Consider the following 25,071-nt stretch of genomic DNA (forward strand, 5'->3'; position numbering starts at 1 on the left):
GACGTTTCTCCGCCCCCGCTCCCTTTGATTCCCACCCCCCTGGTAGCCATCAGCTCTAACCCCGTACAACACACTGGAAGGGGTCTCACTGGCTCCTCTGGCCTTCCTGGGTCGCCAAGGTCCTACCCGCCTTGGTCGCCCAACCAGACCCTCTCCCAGTTGCCTCCAGACACTGTCACCGTTAGCCACCAGGGGTGAATCTCCTTGAAGGGGGTCGCAATTCCCGCTCACCGTGAGCTTCAGCAATCCCTGTGGACAAGCACATCATCCCCACCCACAAAACCCACATGACTCCCCCACCCCATCGGCCTTACATGTGACACCTGCATTTCTAACACTTCACCGACCATGACCTTCCCTGTTACCACACCATGTCCAATAAAAAATCAATGTGTGCACCATACATTTCACTTCTTAACTTGAAACAACTCACACAGCACTTCTCACCCGATCCACGCACCAGCCATTGGACAGCCACTCGTTCCCGCTTTGTTACCAATTACCCATTGTCCCTATTGTCACTCTAAAACCCAGCAGAACTTACAAACCCTCACCTTCAGCACATGGGGGCAGGAGGCTGCCCGGGCCCAAGCTCCCGCACAGAAGCGGCCAATCTTCCCCTCACACGCTCTATCCAATCCGGAATATCCCGACCCATGTAAGAGCTCAATCAGTCACAATGGACGATCTGTGGGAGTGCGTGGCGGCCCATCTGGATTTTAAAAACTACATCGGTTACCTGTCGGAGTATCACACTGGGGCCCTTAAAGGGGGGGTGAGCTTCGGGCACACACCCTTCCTCCTCTGTGGCCGGAAAAGCCAAATGAGGTCTCCAATTGGAATCGCGGGGCATGTGTCCGAGAGTCATACCTCAATTTAGCACGCGAGGAAGCCAAACCTATTCACTCCCTCGCAAAGTCATGAGCTTTCTCTATGCTCTTACGCATTTTGGAAGCATAACCCTCTGCCGAGGTCCATGTTGGGGTTTCAAGTGTCACGCCCAGCCACAAATCAACAGGGACCCGCATCTCCCGACCAAACATCAGCAAGGCAGGGGTGCAGCGCGTGGCCTCATGCTGCGCAATCCTGTATGCCATCAGGACAAAGATGAGATGTTCGTCCCAGTCCTGCTGATTCTGGGAGGTAAAGAGAGCTAACTGGGTGAGCAGAGTTTTATTAAACCTCTCCACCATCGCATCCGACTGTGGCCTTAGAGGAGTTGTCCGAGTCTTGTGAATTTGGAGGAGCTCGCACACTGAACGTAGGAGTTTGGACTCGAAGTTCCGGCCCTGGTCTGTGTGCAGCTCCCTCGGAGTTCCAAAACGGGTGAAGAACCCCTCCACTAGTGCTTGGGCAACCAGCCATGCTTCCTGATTGGGCAATGCATAGGCCTCCGGCCATCTGGTAAAGTAGTCCATTGCCACCAGAATATACTTGTTGCCTCGGTGGGTGGTGGGTAGGGGCCCGACCACATCAACCGCTACCCTCTCAAGTGGTGCTCCTACATTATAAATTTGGAGGGGGGCCTTACGTGCGCATGGTGGTGTTTTCTTTCCCTGGCAGAGGTCGCACAAACGTACCCATTTTTGGACGTTGCTGCCCGAGTTCACCCAATAGAATCTCTGCCTCAATTTCGCTAGTGTTTTGGTTACACCTAAGTGTCCCATCGTTCGTGTTCCATGTACAAGCCCCATCACCTGTTCTCTCAATTTCGAAGGTACCACCAACAACCAGGAAGCATTTCCACTCATTGGTAATTCCCACTCCCGGTACAAAATGTCATCCTTCAGCTGGAGCATCTGCCATTGTGCCCAATACGCCCTCACCTGCGCTCCAAGCGAAGCAATTTCTTCCCACGCAGGCCGTTTTCCACCCTCTAGCCAATTACAGAGGTGGCCCAAAACGGTCCTCCTTCTGTTCCTTTTTCCAATCGACACTACCAAATTCAGGAGGTGGTTGTGGCAGAGTCCGACGGGTTACTCGGGTGGCACATAGGCATGCATCAATTTGTTCCTGCCCAATCAAATCCCTATTCTCTTGACGTTCACAAAATTTGCATTGGTGCTGCCAACAAGGTCGCCGAGAGAGAGCATCTGCGTTGGCATGTGTTTTGCCGGGCCGATGTTGCACAACAAAATTGTACTGCTGCAGTTTCTCAAGCCACCTTGCAACTTGGCCCTCCGGTTCCTTGAACCGAAGAAGCCATTGCAAGGAGGCATGATCAACCCGGATCACAAACTCCCTCCCGTACAGGTAAGGATGAAAGTGTCCAACTGCAGACAGCAAGGCCAATAATTCTTTGCGAGTGACGCAATAATTTCGCTCGGGCTTTGACAGAGCCCTACTATAATAGGCAATCACTCGTTCGACACCTTGTTGGACTTGAGACAGGACCGCCCCCAATCCTCCCTGACTAGCATCCGTGTCAAGGATGAACTGGCCAGTCTCGGCCGGATACGCCAAAAATGGGGCTTCTATCAGACGTTGTTTTAGGTGATTGAATGCTTTGGTGCAGTTTTCTGACCACACAAATTTAACTCCCTTCTCTGTCAATTGGTGCAATGGTCTTGCAATACTTGCAAAATTTTCCACAAATTTCCTATAGTAAGAACAGAGGCCCAAAAATCCTCTGACCTCTCTTACATTTCTGGGGGTGGGCCACTCTTTTACTGCCACTGCCTTCATTGGGTCTGTGGCCACACCGCTTTCATTCACCACGTGACCCAAATAAACGACCTCTTTCCTAAAAATTTCGCATTTCCCAGGGTTCAGTTTTAACCCGGCCCCCCTCAACCGCCTGAAAACCTCCATCAAATTTTTGGCAGCCTGCTCAAATGTGGGAGCGTGGACAAGAACGTCGTCTAAATAGATCAGGCATGTTTGCCATGGCAGCCCAATCAAAACGCGTTCCATCAGACGTTCAAATGTGGCGGGGGCATTGCACAATCCGAAAGGCATGACGACAAACTTCCAGAGGCCCTTCCCTGTGGTAAATGCTGTTTTCTCTCTCCCTTGTTGGTCCATTTCCACCTGCCAGTAGCCACTCTTCAAATCCAATGTAGTGAACCATTTTGAGGCGGAAATGGCATCGAGTGTATCATCAATACGTGGCAGGGGATACGAGTCCTTGAGCGTCACTTGATTGAGCTGGCGATAATCCACACAGAACCGAATGGTCCCGTCCTTCTTTCTCACCAACACAATGGGTGACACCCAAGGACTTACCGAGGGCTCAATAATTCCAGCCTCCTTCATCTTTTCCACCTGTTTTTCATCCTCATCCCTCTTTGCAAGAGGTAGCCGTCGTGCAGGCTGTCAAACAGGTCGAGCCTCGCCAGTGTTAATTTGGTGCCTGACTAGACTCGTGCGTCCAAAATCCTCGGGAGAGAGAGAATACATCCACATTAGCACCAACCAAATTGTGCAATGACCTTACCTGGTTCACTGTTAACCCCTGTTCTGCTCGGTTTACCATGTCCCTTACTCCCACTGGCCAGTTTGTTTTTCCAAAATTTTGCCCCAACTCCGGCTGACCTGGCGAGTCTGTGGTTCCGTCCCCTCTGGTGATCTCCATTACACTGCTACACTTTGCTATAACAGCTCCGCCCCTCACTGTGTGAGGGCTGTCAGACAGGTTGAGCAACCGAACCACTACCATGGGCTGATGTGTATCCATGAGTGTACGACCCACCATCAATCCCGCAGTTTCCCCCGAGCTGGCCCACGTGATTGGTCCTTGCCGATATCCGGGCCACCACCACGATCTCAGACCTGGGGGCCATGGTCACGGTGCGCGACATCTCCAGTCGTGCCCCCTGCGCCTCCTCGACTTCCCCCAGTCCCTCCAACCATAGCTTTTCAGTCCCTAGCCACATGTGACCCCACCCCAGGTCTAGTTGGCAGTCATGTTCCACAAGGAAACTCAACCCCAGAAGGCATCGGTCACACACTTCTGCCACCCACACCACCGCATCGACCTCTCGGCTGCCCAACTCCATCCTCACAACCCCACGACCCATTATCGGCGTCGTTGCTCCCATAGCCAGTTGGAGACTGTGTCCTGCTAATCTATCGATTTTGCCCCAACCTCCAACACTTTGGTCCAACACTAGCGGGCTAATAACGGCATCAATTGCACCCGTGTCCACCACTGCTTCACAAAACTCTCCCTCTATCTTTACCCTTACCAGTAAATTCCCCACACCAATTTTCCCACAATTCACTATTTTCACCAAGGGAGGGCACTTCGCCACAATCTCACCAGCCAAGAATGGCCCTATATGCTCAGCCCGATCTAGTTTCCCCGACCCCCGACAGTGATCTCCGGACTCGACCTAGGTAAGGGCACCTCGGATAGACCTGGCGGTTCAGCAGAAGGATTCATCCTCTCCGGGCTTGAAAGTCTATTGGAGGGTCTCTCCATCGCCGGGTACCAGCAATATCGTTGCATGTGTCCTCTTCGCCCGCACCGGAAACAACTCCCTATAAAAGCCCCCCGTGGGTATCGGTGTAATGTCTCTTCCGGTTCCGGACCCCCTCGGTCATAATCGAATTGCTCTATTGGCTGGGCTGGACCCCGCCGCTTTGGCGCACCAACGACCGAATTACCCCTTATCAAACTTGACAGTTTCTGGCAAATTTCCTGAAACATTTGGGTAATGCCAATTTCTCCCAGCCCCTCTCCTTGATCCTGAATCTCCGCCTGTCGGACCGTCACCGATGGCCTCTCTGGCACCCGACCCGGCCGCCTCCACGAGGCCAGCCTGGCTGTGCACTCAGCCGCTCGGTGAATGGTGGGTGGATCCTGTAACTCCACGAGCGCTCGGACCTCAGGGTCCGGAAGAGCAGCTAAAAATTTCTCTAGTGCCAGTCTGTCCCATGTCTCCACTGAAAGGTCCCGATACGCGATCCTGACTGATTGGTAAATGTCCTGTGCCAGCTCCTGCACTGTCTCACCTGGCTTTAATCTGCGGTGCTGGAGCTGGGCCCGCACCAGATTACAGTTCACTGCGAACCCAAACCGACGGCTCAACACCTCGCAAATGTGGGAGCTGGTCAATATCCCTCCGCGATCACGTTTAACACATCTGCAGCTGGTCCCCGCAATGTTGCCACCAAATTCCCTGTACGTTCCCGCTCATTCCACCCGTTTAGTCGGGAAATACACTCAAATTGCGTCAGAAAAGCTTCAAGGCTCCCTGACCCATCAAAATTTACCAGGGGGATCACTTTTATGGTGGCCCACTTCCCACTTTTGTCGTCGAGCCTTCAGTCGTGTGTCTTTGGTCGTCGTCGTTGTCGTCTCTTCGGGAGAGCTTCTGGATTGCGTTGGTGGTTTCAGCTTCTTCGGGGTCGTTGGTGGTTTCGGCGTCATCGAGCTCTTCTGGTCTGGTGATTGCTGCTGCTTCGTGGTGGTTCGAGCTCCGGGTGACTTCCCTCTGGGCACCAAGTTGTGAGGGTTGTGTGCGGTGGTCCAGGGTCGAGGCGCGCACGAGAGGTGAGTGCCGGAGAGAGCTCGCCGACCGTTGCACCACGAGGGTGCAGATAACCATCGTCGGTCTCGTGGGGCCCATTTGGTCAGCCAGGCTCCACGCACATAAAGGTCTCCGGACCCGGTCTGCCATCCTTGTCTTTTGGGGAATGAATGTCGTGGCGCCGAGTCTGAGAAGTAGAACTGCTTCAGTGCCTGTAAATTATTACTGCTTATATTTGGTTTTAGTGCTTTCCCTTGCTTTTGCTTTGTCTGTAGACGTGATTGCTTTTGTCTCTTTGCATATGTGTATGATTATTTCATTGCCTTGCCTGCATACATGTTGTGTGTAAATTATAAATAAATGTGCTTGGTTCAAATGTACCCCGTTCGTTGCGTCCTCTCCCTATTTTTAAATGCCATCTTGCACCGCGGAATAAATAGTTTGGTTTTAAATACCCGTTCAATTGAATCGGATCGGGCGAGGTCGGCGATAATACCCGCTCGGTTATCACTGCAGAACGGAACGGACCGCTGAAGCGGTTCGTGTCCCAAGCCGACCTGCGTCGCGGTACGGTCGCCCGGTAGGCTACCCGCGCAGGTACTTAGGTATATCGAGATTCGGCAATTGACCCTATTTTTCGCGGGTAGAAAATTGGCTCGGCCGTGGTGGGGTTGAAGACCCACCCTTGACAAGGTTCCGGCGTTGTTCTGGAAGGTCACGACTGAATAGTCTGTCTGGTGGGCGACGCGGCTGCTATTAGTGGAAAGCGGCTGTTCGCACGCCGGTGGGCGCGAATTCGTAACTATATCTGTGTGTGTGTGTGTGTATATATATATATATATATATATATATATATATATATATATATATATATATATATATATATATATATATATATATATATATATATATATATATATATATATATATATATATATATATATATATATATATATATATATATATATATATACATGGTATGCAGCTGTTTGTGATGAATTATTTGATCCTCCAGATCCTGTGCACATGTGATTGAATGCAGCTGCTTGCTGTCAATCTTGTATCATTAGAGGGCTGGCTGTTCTGCTCATTGTTGTCGGACTTCTATTCTGGGTTAGATTCCAGACCTGACTCTAAATTATCACTCTGCTCATTTGTGGACATTGTCTTGTCTGCATCATCGAGTGAGAAGGGGTGCAAAGTCGGGTTCCCATCTGCCAGCAATTCCTTGTTGACGTTAACGAACAGTGTGTGCCAGTGGGCTGTTGCACGCTGGCCAAGTTTATTATCCTTGCTTTAACCAGCAGGGGGCACTGCATTTGCATCTCAACCATGCCAAAAGAAAGGATGCAACCAGCAGACAGCTGCCACGCACGAAAAACTAATGACCTTGTCTGTATGTGTGTATGAATGCACGAGAAGTCATGCATCATTAAATCCCACTGTCCCGCCTGCACTAAAGTGGACATCATTAAGATCCAGTGAAATGTTTCAGGGATTTGTACGCCTATTACAACGAAACGTATTGCCAAAACCAAGTTGGAAACATATTTTGGACACAATACAGTAATATTAGAGGATGTTTCACGATTTTCAGTCACTTTTAGCGCATAGTGTCATATATAGATTTCTGTAGATCTGAGCTTTGCCAAGTCAACAGCGTCCCTCCTGCATTGATTGATTCCTGCTGAGTTTGCGTAAAAGAAAGTTTTGTTGTTCGCAGATTACGATGTTGCGCTTCATGTACTCGCAGGGCAAGAAGCATCCGAGTGTAAGTACAAAGTCACTCTTGGGCTGCAGTCAATCGCACTTCGGTGCGGACACACCCGTTCACTTATCCTGTAACCCGGGATCGGCCTGTCGCAAACTTTCAGGATTTTTCACCGCGATGACTTGCGAATCCTCGGTTACCTCACGAACTCTGCGGAGACTTGCCGATTGTACCTTGGGGCCGAGAGGATGGATTCTGTTGACTGGCAGCTTCTTTATGGCGTTTTGTGGTGTTTGGAGAGGCTTGTAAAACGGCAATGGTTGTAAATGATCGAACGTGTTTCATCGAATGATTTTATCTCCTCGTTGTAAAAAGATAATGAATTCAAATATATGAGAGAAATGAAGTGACGAGGACGGAAATTATAAGGAGAGTGGAGGAGGAGAGTGGAGGATGTAAATGGAGGAGGAGGATGAGAGTGGAGGATGTAAATGGAGGAGGAGGATGAGAGTGGAGGATGTAAATTGAGGAGAAAGAGGAGAGTGGAGGATGTAAATTGAGGAGGTGGAAGAGGAGGAGAGTGGAGGACTTAACTGGAGGAGGAGGAGGAGGAGGAGGAGAGTGGAGGATGTAAATGGAGGAGGACGAGAGTGGAGGATGTAAATTAAGGAGAAAGAGGAGAGTGGAGGATGTAAATGGAGGAGGTGGAAGAGGAGGAGAGTGGAGGATGTAACTGGAGGAGGAGGAGGAGGAGGAAAGTGGAGGATGTAAATAGAGGAGGAGGAGAGTGGAGGATGCAAATGGATGAGGAGGAGAGTGGAGGATGTAAATTGAGGAGAAAGAGGAGAGTGGAGGATGAAAGTGGTGGAGGATGTAAATGGAGGAGAAAGAGGAGAGTGGAGGATGTAAATGGAGGAGAAAGAGGAGAGTGGAGGATGTAAATGGAGGAGAAAGAGGAGAGTGGAGGATGTAAATGGAGGAGGAGAGTGAAGGATGTAAATGGTGGAGGAGGTGGAAGAGGAGAGTGGAGGATGTAACTGGAGGAGGAGGATGAGGGTGGAGGATGTAAATGGAGGGGGAGGGGAGTAGAGGTGTAAGTGGAGGAGGAGGAGAGTAGAGGTGTAAATGGAGGAGGAGGAGAGTGGAGGATATAAATGCAGGAGGAGAGTGGAGGATGTAAATGGAGGACAGTGGAGGATGTAAATGGAGGAGGAGGAGTTGAGTGGAGGATTAAATGGAGGAGGAGGAGTTGAGTGGGGGATTAAATGGAGGAGGAGGAGGCGTAGGAGGAGAGTGGAGGATGTAAATAGAGGGGGAACGAGGATGTAGGATGCATATTGGGGAGGGAGATGAGGAAGGTTGCAAATTGAGGAGGGAGGGAGTGTGAACGACGAGAGTGAAGGCTGGAAATGTGGATGAGCATGCAGACTGTAAATTGAGGAGGAGTGGTGAAGATACAAATGAAGGGGGAAGGTTGGACATGGAGGATGTGGAAGGTGGGAAAGTCAGAGGAGGAGGATGGGGATAGTGTAAATGGAGGAGAGGAGGTGCTGAAATGGAAGAGGGGCTGAGGAGGAGCTCTGGGACTAGAAGTGGAGTAGGAGGAGCCTTGGAACTAGAAATTGTGGAGGAGGGGGAGGTTGAGGACTGGAAATTGTGGAGATGGACGGGGACTGGAAATGATGGCAGAAGAGGTAGACTGCAGAATGGTGGTTGAGGAGGGGGATTGAAGTGGTGGAGGAGAAGGGGGATGAGGATTGGAAATGGTTGTGGAGGAGGCACTGAAAATTAAGAAAGAAGATGGTGGCCAAAATGTGGAGTTGGGGCAGAAACCAAGTGGAGGGAGGGGATCAAGGCATGGAAAGGAGGAGCACTGGATACAAGGAAGAAGGTGTGAAAGGAGGAGGAGGGATGTAGGGGAGGAGGAATAGAAATTAATTGCCTGAAATTTTAAACATTGCTTGACAGAAGGAATATAAACACGAGGAGGTTTTGGAGGTGATATTGCTTTCAGCATGATAGGTAGACTAGTGGCATTGTCTTGAGTAAATAGGCTGAGAAAGTAGCGAGAGGTTGAGATCTGAATTTGAACCATTTATTCCTGTAATATCTCATCAGGTCACCTGGCAAGGCTGAATATTTTGCCCTTTCCACACCACAATGTGAACTGTGTCGTATTCCTGCTGTGCAGTCGGAGATGCACCAACAATGATGGCAGAGATAAAATGATGGAAACAATACCGGGTTAAAGGAGGGATAAATTGACAGAAGCAATCTCCTGCACTGCACAGCAGGCTTCAGTTTGGGGTCACTTTGCAGTGAAGTGACAAAGTGAAGGAGCATTGTGTCACTTTTGAGGAATGGTAAAAGGGTTTGTCTGCTCACTGCCATTACTGAGACGTTCTGAATGTTAAACCTTTTCCTGTGTTGTATATTGTGTGCTCACTGGTTTTTCTTTTAGAATCCAAGTTATGTATTTTATGAAATCATTTTGTCCAGCCATGTTTGAGAAATATTAGGTTTGTCTGACTTTCTAGCTGTCGTAAAGTTCTTGCATCATTGCATAATATTTGCTATGAGAGATGGAGCTTGTAAATGCAGTAAATTAATGTGTTTTTTTTTAAATTGGAAATACTTTATTATTAAATTGAAGATATGACTCATTGATCTGACCTTCTTGTTGATCACTATGAAGTGGAAGACTTCTCATCTGTACTGGAAGAGAGATGTTTGTTTGGCTGTTTGTCTCTGTCACCATTTTTATCAGAGATAGCTGAATATATCTTCATCAAACTTTCAGAGGTTCATCAGTGAGTGCTGGAGAGTGTTTTAGGCCAAAATAAAAATTTAAAAAAATAAAAAGGTTATTTTTGTTTTTTCTAATCTGGCTATAGTGCAGAAGCCTTTGTAAAAGATAATAAATTTCAAATTATCCCTGACCCCATTCCTTAGTGGGGGAAGGGAAATGTTTTTTGGCCCACCCAAAATAAATTAATTGATTTCTTTAAAATGCCAACAAGATTAGAACAGCACCAGGCAACGCGGGGTACCCCTGCTAGTCTTACTATCTACCTTCCATCTATATATAAATGCAAGTTTCACGATTGTGGCTGAACGGGTCCACGACCTGACACCAATTTATTGATCAAGGGGTTCGAAAAATCTCTCACTCCTGACACCAGTTGTTGCGGTCATGGGTACCGAGACACCAGCTTGTCACTCAGGGGGATTAATCCCCGGTTGTCCTCGGAAGAGCCATACCTGGGGCCACCGCTCACAATTAACATTGTGGTACGGTGGGTTATTTTAAAACCACGAACGCCACCCAGTCAACCACGAGTTCCAGTGTCCGCCGTCTAATTATTCCGTTTAACTAGAGGTCACGTGGTTACCTGAGCGGGGAGCGTGCCCTCGGCAAATCACCAATATTATCTGATTAGATTTTAATTAGGGCGACCGAGCGTTTTAACCGCTGGTGTGTGCCGACTATTTTTTGGTCAAATCTGTGCTAATTACCTCCCAGTCTATCTCTGTTCGAACAATGCTAGACCAATAGAAGGGAAAGGACAAACACAGACAGGTTGGAAATCGACAAATAATTTATTATTAATAAAATAAATAAATAAAAAGAATCTTTTATTTGCTGAGGTAAATAAAGAATGAATTTCAAAGCAAAATCAATCAAAATGCCAGGAAAGAGAGAGAGCAGATGCTTATCGGGGGTTGACTTACTTCCAGCTAAACGCAGACAAGGGTACCCAGCAGATCATTCAGGGGGAGGGGAGGGGGGAGAATCGTCTCGCTCACCAGAAAGTAGTCCATGAGGCGAAAAGGTTCTGAAATGCGTGCGTGCGTGTCACGTCCGCCACCAGGACCAGCTTTGTCGTACAGCCTCTCGCGGGGCAGCCTTGAACGCCAGTCAACGTCTGGAGGGTACCGAAAAGTCCGTCGCGGGTTTCGACCCTGGTGTTTGTTGGTGAACGACCCGTGCCTCACATGTTGGCGGCTTTGTTCGTACCCGCACCACACACTCGCTTGCCGAAGCTTTAGGCAGGACGAACCGTCTCGCTGTTGGCGCTGGCCAGACACCCAGAAGCACGATTCCTTCTCCTCTTTTGCATGCCTACACCTGCTTCTTGCTCGCTTCTCTCTCGTACCTCTTTCGTTCACGCTTTTTTTTTTTTTAAATCTCAGAACGTATCGCTTTCTCTTCAGAAAGTATCGCTTTCGCTTTTTCCTCTTTCTCAAAACATGTCTCTCTCGCTTCAGAACGTCCCTCTTTTGCCTTTCTCTCGCTCGTTTTTATATCCCCGGGCCATCTCCATGGGGTGCCGTCCGCCCCAAGCTCACCCGCCCCACTGGGGCACGGTTACCATGACGAATTCTATATCCACGATTATTCCGTCAATTCCATCTAATGAATAATTTCCTTTTCATCGATTTACTTCTCCGAGAAAGCTTTACTTTATTGGAAACAAATTCCCTTAGAAACTTTTTCATTCCACTTTTCACCTCTTTTCCACTTTCTTGCATGCATGCGTGTGCACGCGCACTCTATCTGTCTGTTTATGTCTATCTATATAGCTATGTCTATCTCTCCATGTGTGACTGTCTATCGACACGAGGTGTGTTCAAAAAGTATCCAACCTTTGTTCATAAAAAATACTCGTATCCAGATACAACAAACTTACACTAATCTCCTTCAAAGTAGTCCCCTTGGGCTGCCACACACTTCTCTCAACGGTTCTGCCACTGTCGGAAGCAGCGCTGGAACGCCTCTTTTGGGATGGCGAGCAGCTGGTCCGTCGCATTCCGCATGATGTCTTCTCTGGACTGAAATCTGGTCCCTTTCAGGGGCATTTTCAGCTTGGGGAAAAGCCAGAAGTCACACGGAGCAATGTCAGGAGAGTCGGGAGCCTGACGAAGCACAGGTATGTTGTGTTTGGCCAGGAAACTGTATCAAATGTGAAGAATTAGCGGGTGCGTTATCGTGATGGAGCTGCCAATTGACCGCTGCCCACAGGTCTGGCGGTTTGCGTCGCACAGCGTCACGAAGGCGACGCAGTACCTCTTGGTAGTATCCTGCATCAGCAGGGTCCTCACTTGGTCAATGACGATCTCATTTCGGGATGTTGAGGGCCCACCAGAACGTGCTTCACTTTCCACTGATGTGCAACCATATTTGAAGTGGTTGTACCACTCTTTTATCTGTGTGGTGCCCATTGCTTCGTTCCCGAAGGCCTGTTGAATCTTGCGGATCGTTTCCACTTCAGAATCGCCAAGCCTTACGGAAAATTTGATGCAGTAGCGTTGTTCAGGTTTTTCCGTCATTTTGTCAAAAACGAACATTTGACGGCGTTCACTTACACTTCCTCACTCATCGGCGGTCTGTCGGCGACTGACAGCTTCTGCAGGCAGGAAAATATTCATGCATACGGATTAGGATCACCTACATACGTGCACCAAACCACGCCTCCCTAGCTTCATTTGTTTACACACGAAAAATTAAGGTTGGATACTTTTTGAACACACCTCGTATATCTGTATCTATCCATGTGTATATATATATATATATATATATATATATATATATATATATATATATATATATATATATATATATATATATATACACTCAACAAAAATAAAAACTTTACACTCGTTTCAAAGTCAATAATTTGAACACTTTGGAAAATAGGTTTGAAATAACGATTGTATTCAATTCTCTTGTCATTAAAGATGCTATCGCATACAGATCATGTTTGTCATGGAATCGGTTCCACCGGAAATGCGACGACAATGTCCATGATCAAAAACTGTGAGTCACAACTTAATGAAATCATGTCAATATCGGGTGTGTCCTCCATGGGCGTTCACAACTGCGATACAACATCTCCTCATGGATTGGATGATGCGTCTGAACACAGCTTGGGGAATGCACCGCCATATTTGTACCAACATGGCACCAAGCTCCTGCAAGTTCTGTGGAGGGTTCCTTACTTGATGGAGCCGCCTGCCTAACACATCCCACACATGCTCTATGGGGTTGAGGTCAGTAGATCTTGAGGGCCACTCCATGACATTGATGCCAGCGTCCCTGAGGAAATTCGTTGTTCAATTGGCCGTATGAGGTCTGGCGTTATCCTGTTGGAAAGTCAGACCTGGGCCATGAGCTGCCATGAATGGTAAAAGCTCTGGAACGAGCACCTGATCCCTGTATGCTGCCGCATTAAGGTATCCCTGGTTGACAATGAGTCGGGATCGAGCATGACCGTTGATACCACCCCAAACCATAGCGCTACCGCCCCCAAAGCGATCCACTTCCTGTACGCAACACTGGGCATTGCGTTCTCCTCGTCTTCTCCACACTCTAACCCTTCCATCAGCAAAAGTTAGTGTGAACCTTGATTCGTCACTAAACACAACCCTATTCCAATCTCGCTGGGTCCATCTCAGGTGCCGTCGTGCCCAAAGAAGACGTTGGCGTCGATGGAAACGGGTTAGAATTGGTCCACGATATGGCCGCCGTGCATGAAGATGAGCAGAGCGCAGGCGATTTCGAATGGTTTGGGCAGTCACTCGACCTCCAAACAATTCATTCCCAGTGGATGCGGCAGTGACAAACCGATTACGCAAATGACGTAAGACAATCTCTCGGTCTTCTGCGCGTGACGTAACGTGGTCGACCAGGACGGGGGCGGTCAACTGTGGTGCCAGTTTGATGGAGACGTGTCTGGAGGTTATGGATGGTCTGTCGACTGCATCCCATAACACTCGCAACGTCAGTGACGGATGTTCCCGTATTCAGCATGCCAATGGCACGTTCACGCTGAATGTTTGACAGTCGTGGCATTGCAAATGAACGAATAATTAACCATAAAACCTTGTTTTTCTGAGATGATACTCTCCTCTGCTACCTTGAGATCAATTGCAGGTGTATCAATAGGCCACGTACTTGTGTCACGTGGAAACGTGATTTTAGCCTGCAGTGCTCTGTTACGTGCTACGTAGGCCCGACCAGTAGAATGAATGTGTGAAGTAATGCCCTCGACAATGCCTTTAACCATAATCACAACAAGAACTCTTTCAAGAAAAGTTTCTAAACACTATTTGACAAATAATGAGTGTCAAGTTTTTATTTTTGCTGAGTTTATATATATATTGTTGCGAATTCGCGCCCGCCAGCGTGCGAGCAGCCACGTAACTCGAATCGCGGCACGTCGCAGACCGGACGGACAATTCCGTCGTGACCCTCTGGGACCAACGCTGGGAACTAGATCTCGGGTGGGCCTTTCGGCCTCACCACGATCGTGCCAATCGGCCCCCCCGCGTGGGATAGGGTTGTTCGCCAAATTTGACCTACCTAAGTACCCACACGGAGGGTAGACCGGGCGATCGCACCTCGCCGCAGGTCGACTTCGGACACGGGCCACTTTAAGCGACCCGTTCCGTACTATCGGGATAACCGAGCGGTGTTATCGTCAACCTCGGCGGTTCCGATTAATTATCAGGCGTATTTAGCCCACTACCAACCCTTTACGTGAAGTAAGATGGAGATTCAATTAAAGAAAAGACGAAGCGAAACGGGAAAAACAGTTCAATATGAGGCACATTTATTCCGCGGCACATGGAGAGCACACATATACAATTACAGCAATTATGCACCAAAAGCAAATGTAAAAGAAACACAACAATTATGCACCAAAAGCAATTGCAACAAAAGAAACACAATGCAGATCTACTACCGACAACGCGAGCACACGCCAACACTTACACAGTTTTACTTTACAGACTGCGCCGACAACACATATACTCAAAAGCAAAAGAAAAAGGGCCACCCTCAAATACAAGGGGGCAGACCTGTGGCGCGAGACCGCGTGGAGCCTACCCGTCTTGTGATGAGCCGCAAAAAGGCGGCGGTGCCCCGACTCCGCGCTCCTTCGCGGGTTTCGTTGGCACTGCTTGGAATGGGGTGGGAACGGGGCCCCCTTTTCGCACTGTCTCAGCACGGGGGGGGGGAACAGAGGGGGTTGTTGATGCTTTGGGGAAAGAGGATAGCTGGCTTGCTTGGGTCCCGCGACGAGCGACCTCGACCGCGTTCCCGACCGCGTTCCCCGCTTCCCCTCTCTGCAGCTCCCCGACAGACTCCGAACCCCGACAGACCGACTCTCCTCCAGACCCGTCTTGACTGCTGCTGCCACACTCTGCTGCTGCCACACTCTGCCGCTGCCCCACTTCGCCGCCGCCACACCTCGCCGCCGCCACACCTCTCCAACTCGCCCGAGCCCGAAACAGAAATCTCAATTCGCCCCGCGCTCGGCGCTTTATAGTGCGGCAGGAGAAACCATATGCAAATTTCCGGATCAGGATGGGCTCGGGGGCGGAGCCACGCTCGCCTATTGGACGGAGGAAAAGTGGGCGTGAACCTCCCCTGATCCTCGAATTTGCATATATCGATTCTACTCCGACGCGCCTGGAGGCGGGGCCAAATCGCCCCGCGCTTAATGATTGGAGGGATCGGAAGTGGGCGTGAATCATTCCTGATCCGACTTCCCCTCGGAAAGGCCGCTCTTTGTACCCGCGGCTCAGCGCGCATCCCGCACGAGGCCAGGACAGCCTGACGCTCGGCATTCACAAGCGGCGCGGGAATGGCCGCAGAAGGAGGAGAGGTGAAGGTGGTGGAGGGCCTGAAGTGGCGGTGATGGCCATGGCGACGCTTGGAATGGCGGTGATGCGATGGTTGCGAGAGCGGGTTGCGAAGGTAAAGGTCGTGGCTGTTGGCATTGTTGTTGTTGTGAAGCGGCGTTGCGGTTGGTGGTTGTTGTGTGATGGCGGTTGAGACGTGGTTGGTTCAAAATAAAGATAGAACAGAAAAACGGCTATCTTAAAGGGTCGCAGCCCGAATGAATCACATTTATTCCATCTAAACAACGGGTTTGGAGCTAACTACACATATTCTTACAGAGATATCTTACCTACGGGACCTGAATGGTGGTTTGCGAATTTCCTCAACCGCAACAATATATATATATATATATATATATATATATATATATATATATATATATATATATATATATATATATATATATATATATATAGTGTGTGTGTGTCTATCGACTTGTCTGTTTATCCACCTGTCTGTCTGTAACAATGGGCTTGTGTAATGCAATTTTGTATTGTCTGTCGATCTATACATCTGATGTAGACTGTGTGATCGATGTCAGAATGCACTTTCACTTTTATGAGGGGTATGGGGGGGACAGGGAGTTGGGGTTCAGAAGGGGTGGGGAGAGCAAAGATTGCACACAGTTGGGAGTGGGAGGATGAGACTTTGGGAGGAGGGGTGGGTGAAGGACTTTCGGTGGGGGGTGGAGGGGGACTCTAAAGTTGCACCTTAAATCCAGGAGAATGGTACCATCCCAGCCAAGGCTGGATGTTTGCAAGCTCAAGGATGAGAGGGGAGCTGAGGAGTTTACGAACAGGCTGAGTGGAGAGTTGGGGGGGGGTCTGGGTGCTTTGGGAGATCCTGAAGAGTTCTGGAGTGCCTTCAAGACCACCGTCCTTGATGTTGCCGGTAGATGACGTGGAACTCACCATGGGGTGAAGAAAAATTTTGTCTCTCAAGGGACATTGGATAGCATTGACCAGAGTCGCAGGGCCAGGCTGAATGGCAGAGCTGAGCTGTTCAAGGAGCTGAGGCGTAAAACTGTACGTACACTAAGGGTGGACAAGGAGGCTGATGTGCGAGGAATCTGTGAGGCCTGAGGGGTAGAGCATCACCTGTGGTCAAGTAATTCTCGTCCTGCTTACAGGGGAATTCATGCATTGCATTCTTTCAAGCCCATCCCTCGGTGTACTGCAGTTAGAGCAGAGGATGGTAGGCTCTTGACAGAGGAGTCCGAAGTGAAGGCCCGCTGGGCCGATTACTTTGAGCGGTTCTACCAGGCTGATCCACCAGCTGTCGAGTTGGACGTCAGGGTTGTTAAAATTACTGTTGCTGACCCTCCAATCAACTGTGGTCCACCGTCGATTGTGGAAACACAGGCTGCGGTGAACCGGTTGAAATGGGGTAAAGCTCCAGGGATCTGTGGCTTCCATGCTGAACTTCTCAAGGCTGGTGGAAATACTGCACTCGTGTCATTGCATGCAGTTCTGTGCTCTGCCTGGAACACAAGCATCATCCCAACTGATTGGAAGATGAGCCTTGTTGTCCCTCTCTGGAAAGGAAGAGTGATCGCCAAGACTGCAACAACTACCGAGGGGTGACGCTGCTCTCAGTGTCAGGCAAGGTCTTTGCTCGGATAATCCTTGATGGGGTTCGCCACCATCTGCTTGAGCACCAGCGTCCAGAGCAGTTAGGCTTTACACCAAAGAGGTCAAGGATTGACCATATCCTTGCTCTTCGGGTCCTCACCGAACGCAGATGAGAGTTTTGGCAGGGGCTACTCGCAGCCTATGTTCATCTCTATATAGTGTTTGATTCATTGAATTGGGATGCGCTCTGGAGGATTCTGGGTCTTCGTGGGGTGCCACCAAAACAGATCGATCTGATGTCTGAACTCTACTCTGGAACTGAGAGTGCTGTGAGATACGGTGATACCACCTCCGACTTATTTCCAGTTGTTACTGGAGTTCGCCAGGGGTGTGTACTGGCACCCACACTTTTCAGCGCTTGAATGGACTGCATTCTGGGGAAGATGTTGAACAGATCAAGCTGTGGTGTGTCATTTGGGAATGCCAAGATCTCTGACCTGATTGTGCAGATGATGCAGTCATCTTTGCAGAGAATCTAGATCTCCTTTTGTGATCCCTCGATGTGCTGGATGAGGAGTTGGAGCAACTGGGATTATGGGTTTCCTGGGTCAAAACTAAGATCCAGGCTTCCAATGACATCCTGGATGCTGCTATCCTGTCTGTGCCTGTTTCTGGTGAGGATGTTGAGGTCGTGAAGAGATTCACTTACATTGGCAGTGATATTCATGTCTCTGCTGGCTGTGAGCCAGAGGTCAACAGACATCTCGGTCGGGCCTGGGGAGTCATGAATTCACTGGATCGTGGGGTGTGGCACTGCCCATACCTGTGCGGGAGGACGAAAGTCCGAGTCTTCAGTTCCTTGGTGCTTCCAGTCTTGTTTTATGGATGTGAGACTGGACTCTGACCAGGGATCTGAGACGGAGACTTAATTCCTTTGGTACCAGGTCTCTTCGGAAAATCCTTGGCTCTTGCTGGTCGGACTTTGTGTCTAACGAGCGGTTGCTGAGAGAGACTCAAATGAGATTTGTTATCTGCATAGTCCGTGAGCATCAGCTGCAGCTGTATGGACAAGCGGCTCGTTTTTTCCTGACGCTGATCCTGCTCACCAGATTCTCTCAGCGAGGGAGTCTCATGAGTGTAGGAGGCCGATGGGCCGACCACGTGCCTTGTGGTTGCAGCAGTTTGATCAATATGTCGAAGAGATGGCGATGGGCCAGGCATCTGCCTGGGGGATGGCCAGACGGAGGCCCTTAGAGTACCGGCGGAAAGTGGATGCAGCGACCCGCTGCTCCGGCGCATGCTCCCATACCTGACCACACCTGTCCTGATCCCACCTTCACCTCAAACTCACCATTGTTCCCATCCTTCATCCTTACAGCTGTGCGTGCTATCTCATACATTGCCAGCACTACTCTGATCAACCATTTCTTCTCTTAACTTCCTCAATGCCCATGTCACTACTTTGTGGGAACCATATCGAATGCTTTCTCCAAATCAACAAACCCAAGAAACAACTTCTTTATCTTCTCCATGTCCTTTTCCTGAAACTGCCTTACAATAAAAATAGCATCTGTAGTTCTTCTTCCTTATAGAAATGCAAACTGCATTTCATCAATCTTCACTTTCTTCCTTATCCTCTTCTCCAACACCCTTTCCAATACGTTCATTCCATGCTCCAGTAACTTTATCGCTCTATACGAGCCACAGTCCAGAGGGTCACCTTTCCCCTTGTTCAAAGGGAGAAGGGTACTCGGTTCCCAATCCACTGGAATGCGGCCTTTTTCACCACCAGATAACAAATCTGTCATTCTCTTCACACCCCAACTTCCCGCTACCTTCAACATATCTCCCACAACTCCCGTCTGCCCTTCCGCTTTTCTACTCTTCATTGCTCTTATCGCTTCCTCAACTTCCTTCTCAGTTATCTTCTATGCCGGTCCTAAAATTGAGTTGCTCCCTATGGTGCCCTCCCATTCATTCTCTGCATTCAACAGCCTTTGCATATATCTCTTCCATCTTTCTTTAATTCACAACTATTTGTCCCATTTCATCCTTCAAGCAACTCATCCCCGTCACATCGCGCACTTCTTTCGCGATCTGCTTTGCGATCCTAAATACCGCTGTCTGACCCTTTTCCGGATCCAAACCTTCTCTGAGCATTTTTCTATGTTCCGCCTTTGCCGTTGCTGCCCCTTTATTTGCAGCCTTCTTGGTTGCCTTATAACTTTCTTACACTGCCTCTTCTGCCACTTCGCCTTCTGCCACTCCTTGAACTTCTTCCTCTTCTCGTCAATCTTCTTTCCAACTTCATCATCCCACCACCATGTTTCCAAGTGCCTCGTTGGTCCTTTTGTCCATCCACATCCCTCACCAACGACTCCCAACAGACTATCTTTCATTGACATCCAACCACTTTCAAGCTCAACCGCATCATCCTCTACCATACTCAACCTCTCTTTTGATGCCTCCTTCACTGTCACCTCTTTCAACCTCCACACCTTCATCCTCCGTTGGTACTTCACCTGCCAAGCTCTCCTCGCACCTTTCATCCTTATGTCACAGAGAACTAAATGGTGCTGTGAAATGGCCTCCTCCCCCGGGATCACCTTGGTTTCCCGGAGGTTCCCCCTATCTCGCCTACACACCATCAGGAAGTCAACAATTGACGTCGACCCACCTGACGTTTATGTAACAAGCTTATTATCCGCTTTCTGGAATTGAGTCTGACAAATCAACAAACTGGCTCCATCAGCAAACTCCAAGATCCTTTCACCTTCTCCATTCCTCACAACATATCCATAACCCCCATGGACTCCCTCAAAACCATCTGTACTCCTTCCCCACATGTCCATTCAAGTCTTCTCCGACCACAACAACTTCTTCATCTTTCACATTTTCCATCAACTTCTCCATCACACACCAGAAATTGTCCTCCTATCCTCTTCATCGCTCCGATCGACCTGCCGGGCATATCCCGAGATGACATTCACTTGGAGCTTTCCAATCACCATTCTCACCATCATCAACCTTTCACTCACTCCAGTCACACTCACCACACTGTCTACAAACTCAGAAAACAGGACACCAACACCATGTGCACCTTTCGGGCACCCTTGCCACACAAACTTGTACCTCTATCCCAGCCTCCCCTTCACCATTTTCGCACCACTTCCCCTCCACCTTGTCTCCTGCACACAACATATGTCCACTCTTCTTCTGACCAATACTTACACCACTTCTCCTGATCTCCCTGTCACTGTCCCTGCATTCCATGTCCCAAACCTCAGAAACCGATCTCCACGTGGGGCATCAGATATTTGGTCATCAGGAATGGAGTAATTTCCTCCCTTGCTTCAATCTGGTTCCCCACCTTGATTTTTGATGAGATGGGCTGAGGACTCCCACGTGGTACTTCGGTTTGTACCCTGCCATATATAATTGCACATATCATGGTTCCCTTTTTGAGGAAATGTTTTATGGCCAGATGCCCTTCCTGACGCCAACCCTTTTAGTCGCCTCTTACGACACGCAGGGATACAGTGTACCTATTCTAAATTGGGGCACACACCGGATTAATGTCTTTAATTTGAAATGGATTAATTTGAAATGTAGAAATGGATATAAATTCATGGGTTATCTCTTTTAAACGTTTGTTGACTCGAGACAAAATGTAGGCCAGAAGGGGTCCTTCTCAAACTGTCGGGGCATACAAATCATCGGTGTGCTGTTCAATGGAGTGCTGCTCTCCTTTTTTTTATCTGGGGCTCCTGCTCGATGCTGTATAGATGAAAACTCCAGTATCATTGTTCAACTTCCATCTTGCATTGGTTGGCTCTTTCAATGTCAATGTTCTGGAGTGAAGAAAGCTTTTAAAATGCAGTAAAACATTAGAGATGTGCAGAAGTATTTACAGATCGTGCACATATCTGTCTAATTGTTGTGGGTTGTTTAAAAAAAATTATCGTGTAACCGATTTAACACTTATTAATATTAAATGTTACGTGATTAAATTGATAATTTGCACCTGTATTCTTGTGTTGCTGGTGGTTTGTGGAGAGTTAATTTATAACACATTTTACTACACTGACGATACAACTCACTGAGCCAATTCTGGTCTGGCTCAGTTGAGCTAACCGACTGAACTGTGTTTTCACGTGCTGATGTGTCTGTTTGATTTTGGAGTTTCATGATTGAAATGAGTAATGTTCAATGCAAATTTGATTCATATTTTGCCTCATGGGTAAATACGTTTTGTTTGAGGCTCTTGCTGAACAACAACAACAACAACAACAAAACGTTTTTCTCTTTAACTTCTGAAACTGCCACCATCAGTCTCTCCCGCTCTCTCCCACTCCCTCCCACTTCATCTCTCTCTCCCTCTCTCTCTCTCTCTCCGTTTCTCTCTCTCTCTCTGTCTCTGTCTCTGTCTCTGTCTCTGTCTCTGTCTCTGTCTCTGTCTCTGTCTCTGTCTCTGTCTCTGTCTCTGTCTGTCTCTGTCTCTGTCTCTGTCTCTGTCTCTGTCTCTGTCTCTGTCTCTGTCTCTGTCTCTGTCTCTGTCTCTCTATCTCACTCTCTATCTCACTCTCTGTCTCTGTCTCTCTATCTCACTCTCTGTCTCTGTCTCTCTATCTGTCTCTCTGTCTCTCTGTCTCTCTGTCTCTGTCTCTCTGTCTCTCTGTCTCTCTGTCTCTCTGTCTCTCTGTCTCTCTGTCTCTCTGTCTCTCTGTCTCTCTGTCTCTCTCTCTCCCCTCCCTCTCTTTCTCCCCCTGCTGGTTGTTGGTGAGTTGTGCATGGGTGTGGCATCATGGTGGTTCTGTGAGTGCAACTGTGAGTACTGTGTCTTGTTGGTGTTTTTCCTGTCCCCTTTTCGCCCCCCTTGTATCCTTGTTTGTGTGAAGTTTTTCCCTGTGTTTCCTTTCTTTGTAGAGAGAGAGAGATATATATATATATATATATATATATATATATATATATATATATATATATATATATATATATATATATATATATATATATATATATATATATATTATTTTGTTGCAGATTCGCGCCCGCCGGCGTGCTGACGGCCACGTAACTCGAATCGCGGCACGTCGCCCACCGGACGGACAATCCAGTCGTGACCCTCTCGGACTAACGCCGGGAACCAGTCACGGGTGGACCTTTCGGTCTCACCGCGATCGAGCCAATCAGCCCCCGCGTGGGATAGGGTTGCTCGCCAAATTCGACCTACCTAAGTACCCACGCGGAGGGTAGACCGGGCGATCGCACCTCGCCGCAGGTCGACTTCGGACACGGGCCACTTAAGCGACCCGTTCCGTACTATCGGGATAACCGAGCGGTGTTATCGTCGACCTCGACGGTTCGATTAATTATCGGGCGTATTCAGCCCACTACCAACCCTTTACGTGAAGCAAGATGAGGATTCAAAGAAAGAAATGACGAAGCGAAGCGGGAAACAGTTCAACACAAAGCACATTTATTCGCGGCACACGGGAGCACACATATACAATTCCACCAAATGCACACAGAAAAGACACAATGTAATTTACACAAAAAGCAAATGTAAAAGCGAAAACACAATGCAGAGCTAATACCGACTACCGAGCACACGGCAACACTGATACAATTCTACTTCACAGACGGCGCCGACAACACATACCCAAAACCAAGGAAAAGAATACCCTCAAGGATGAGGCGGGCCTGAGGCCGAGACCGGGTCGCGCCTACCCGTCTGGTGATGAGACGCGGAGCGGCGATGGTGCCTCAACTCCGCGGGCCTCGCGGACAGTGTCTGGTAGGGGGTGGGAAAGGGGCCCCCTTGGTCGCACTATCTCAGCGCGGGGGGAAACAGGAGGGGGTTGCTGATGCTCGGGGTATAGAGGATTTTTATTATCCCGCGACGAGCGTCTCCACCTCGGCCAGGTCGCGCTGTCGGCCTCCCTGGGGTGCAGCTCCCGACGCGAGCACCCCCTCGTCTGGTGTCGCTGCCTTTCAACAGCTCCGTCCCCTCCGTTCCGACTCCAACGCACACGACGACCAGCTCCTTCTTGCCAACTCCACCGCCCGCGAAGTCTTGACTCTCTGTTTCCGACTCTCCTACTCTCCTACTCTCCGCCTCTCGACTCTCCTACTCTCCGCCTTTGGACTCTCTGGACTGACGAACACGGTCCTTTTATCAGCCCCGTAGCTTCGCCCTCTCATCTTTGACCCCCTCCCTTCGACCTTTCACCTCGCTCCCCATTGGCCCGAGAAAAAGTGGGCGTGAAGGCTTTTTGATCCATAAATTTGCATATATCGATCGCCCTGGGGCGGGGCCAGTCGCCCCTCGCTCACCGATTGGACGGCAAAAAGTGGGCGTGTGTCGTTTTTGATCCGTTTTTGAAGCACAAAATCCGTGATTTTGTACACGCTGTTCGGCGCGCGCCCTGCACGAGTCCAACACCGGTACCCACAGCGGGGCAAGAACGGTGGCGATGCGACGGTTGCGAGGTGTGACGGGAAGGTCGTGGCGGTTGTGGTGAAGCGGCGTTGTGGTTGGTGGTTGATGTTGTGGTTGTGGTGGTAATCATGGTGGTTGGTCCAAAATAAAGATAGCAAAAGAAAAACGGCTATCCTGAAGAGTCGCAGCACGCATAAATGACATGTATTCCCACTAGACAACGGGTTTGGGCCTAACTACACATGTACTTACCGAGATACCTCACCTAAGGGACCTGAATGGTGGTTTGCGAATTTGGTAACCACAACACTACCCCCTCCCCTTTTTACAGACTCGTCCCGAGTCGTCAAATTTTCGTGTGCCATCATGTGTAGTTTTCCCCTAGTACATTTTACCTACGGATCCCTGAGTGCGACATTCATGGTATTCGTGTCCCCAAAATAAATAACCTGAGGGCTGCGTAACTATCTAAACAAACTCACTCACACGGACGACTTAAATAAAATTGCCGGCGCTAAGACATACATGCCGGGGGCGCACTCATATTTACAGTACATCTTAACCTCAACTTACAAATTTTACACTAAACCATGGCCCAGGATCATTGAACTCTGCAAAAAGAAAGCAGTTAGCAGGGAGCCAGGCTGCCCGCATGCAGTCTCTGGCTCAAACAATGCAGGTGACAGGGAACGTGGCTGGCTGCTCACACGCAGTCCAAGGCCTTCCCTTTTGAACTGAACGCAGTGAACCACAACGGTGCATGGGCTGCACAAACGCAGTCTCCGTGCCAGCTCAAGTGGCACACGCAATGAACACAACGAATGGATGCATGGACACAAACACGGTGCACGGGCCGCCACTGCAGGCCTGTGTTGTAGCTGCCAACAGGGCAGTTCTTGCAACTTGCAAACTGTTGCCTTGCGGATCCTGGCGCACATGGAAATGAACAGGGAGGGCAAAGCAAAAATTGAACGGGGGCTGGTGAACATGGGCAGTGGGCATGGCATGGCAAAGGTGAGCAGGCAAACACAGCCCGCAGAAGAAGACCGCTGCAGGCAAACACAGCCGGCAGACGAACTGGCCGGCACAGGCCTTGAAGGAACACAGCCAGCAGATGACGTGGCCGGCACAGGCCTTGAAGTAACCAGCCAGCCGGCAGATGAAGTGGGCCAGCCTTTGCCGTTCAG

General features: G+C 49.2%; 1 protein-coding gene across 3 annotated transcripts in view; it reads left to right on the forward strand.

Annotated features, from left to right (window-relative positions):
• LOC147028907 (cytochrome c oxidase subunit FA4-like) overlaps positions 1–25,071 on the forward strand; it is a 164,688-nt gene that overhangs the window by 65,057 nt on the left and 74,560 nt on the right. Inside the window, exon 1 of one of the 3 annotated variants that reach the window (XM_085879741.1) lies at positions 7,088–7,245. The exons of the other annotated variants lie outside the window; for them this stretch is intronic. Within the exon in view, the coding sequence (XP_085735867.1) occupies positions 7,204–7,245 (42 nt within the window). The 5' untranslated portion in view covers positions 7,088–7,203. Of the gene's footprint in view, positions 1–7,087; positions 7,246–25,071 lie in introns of those variants that run through there. 3 annotated transcript variants of the gene reach the window in all.

This window comes from Eptatretus burgeri, chromosome 4 (genome assembly GCF_056783735.1).
Source record: "Eptatretus burgeri isolate ZD-2024b chromosome 4, Ebu_testis_v1, whole genome shotgun sequence".
NCBI classification, from domain to species: Eukaryota; Metazoa; Chordata; class Myxini; order Myxiniformes; family Myxinidae; genus Eptatretus; species Eptatretus burgeri.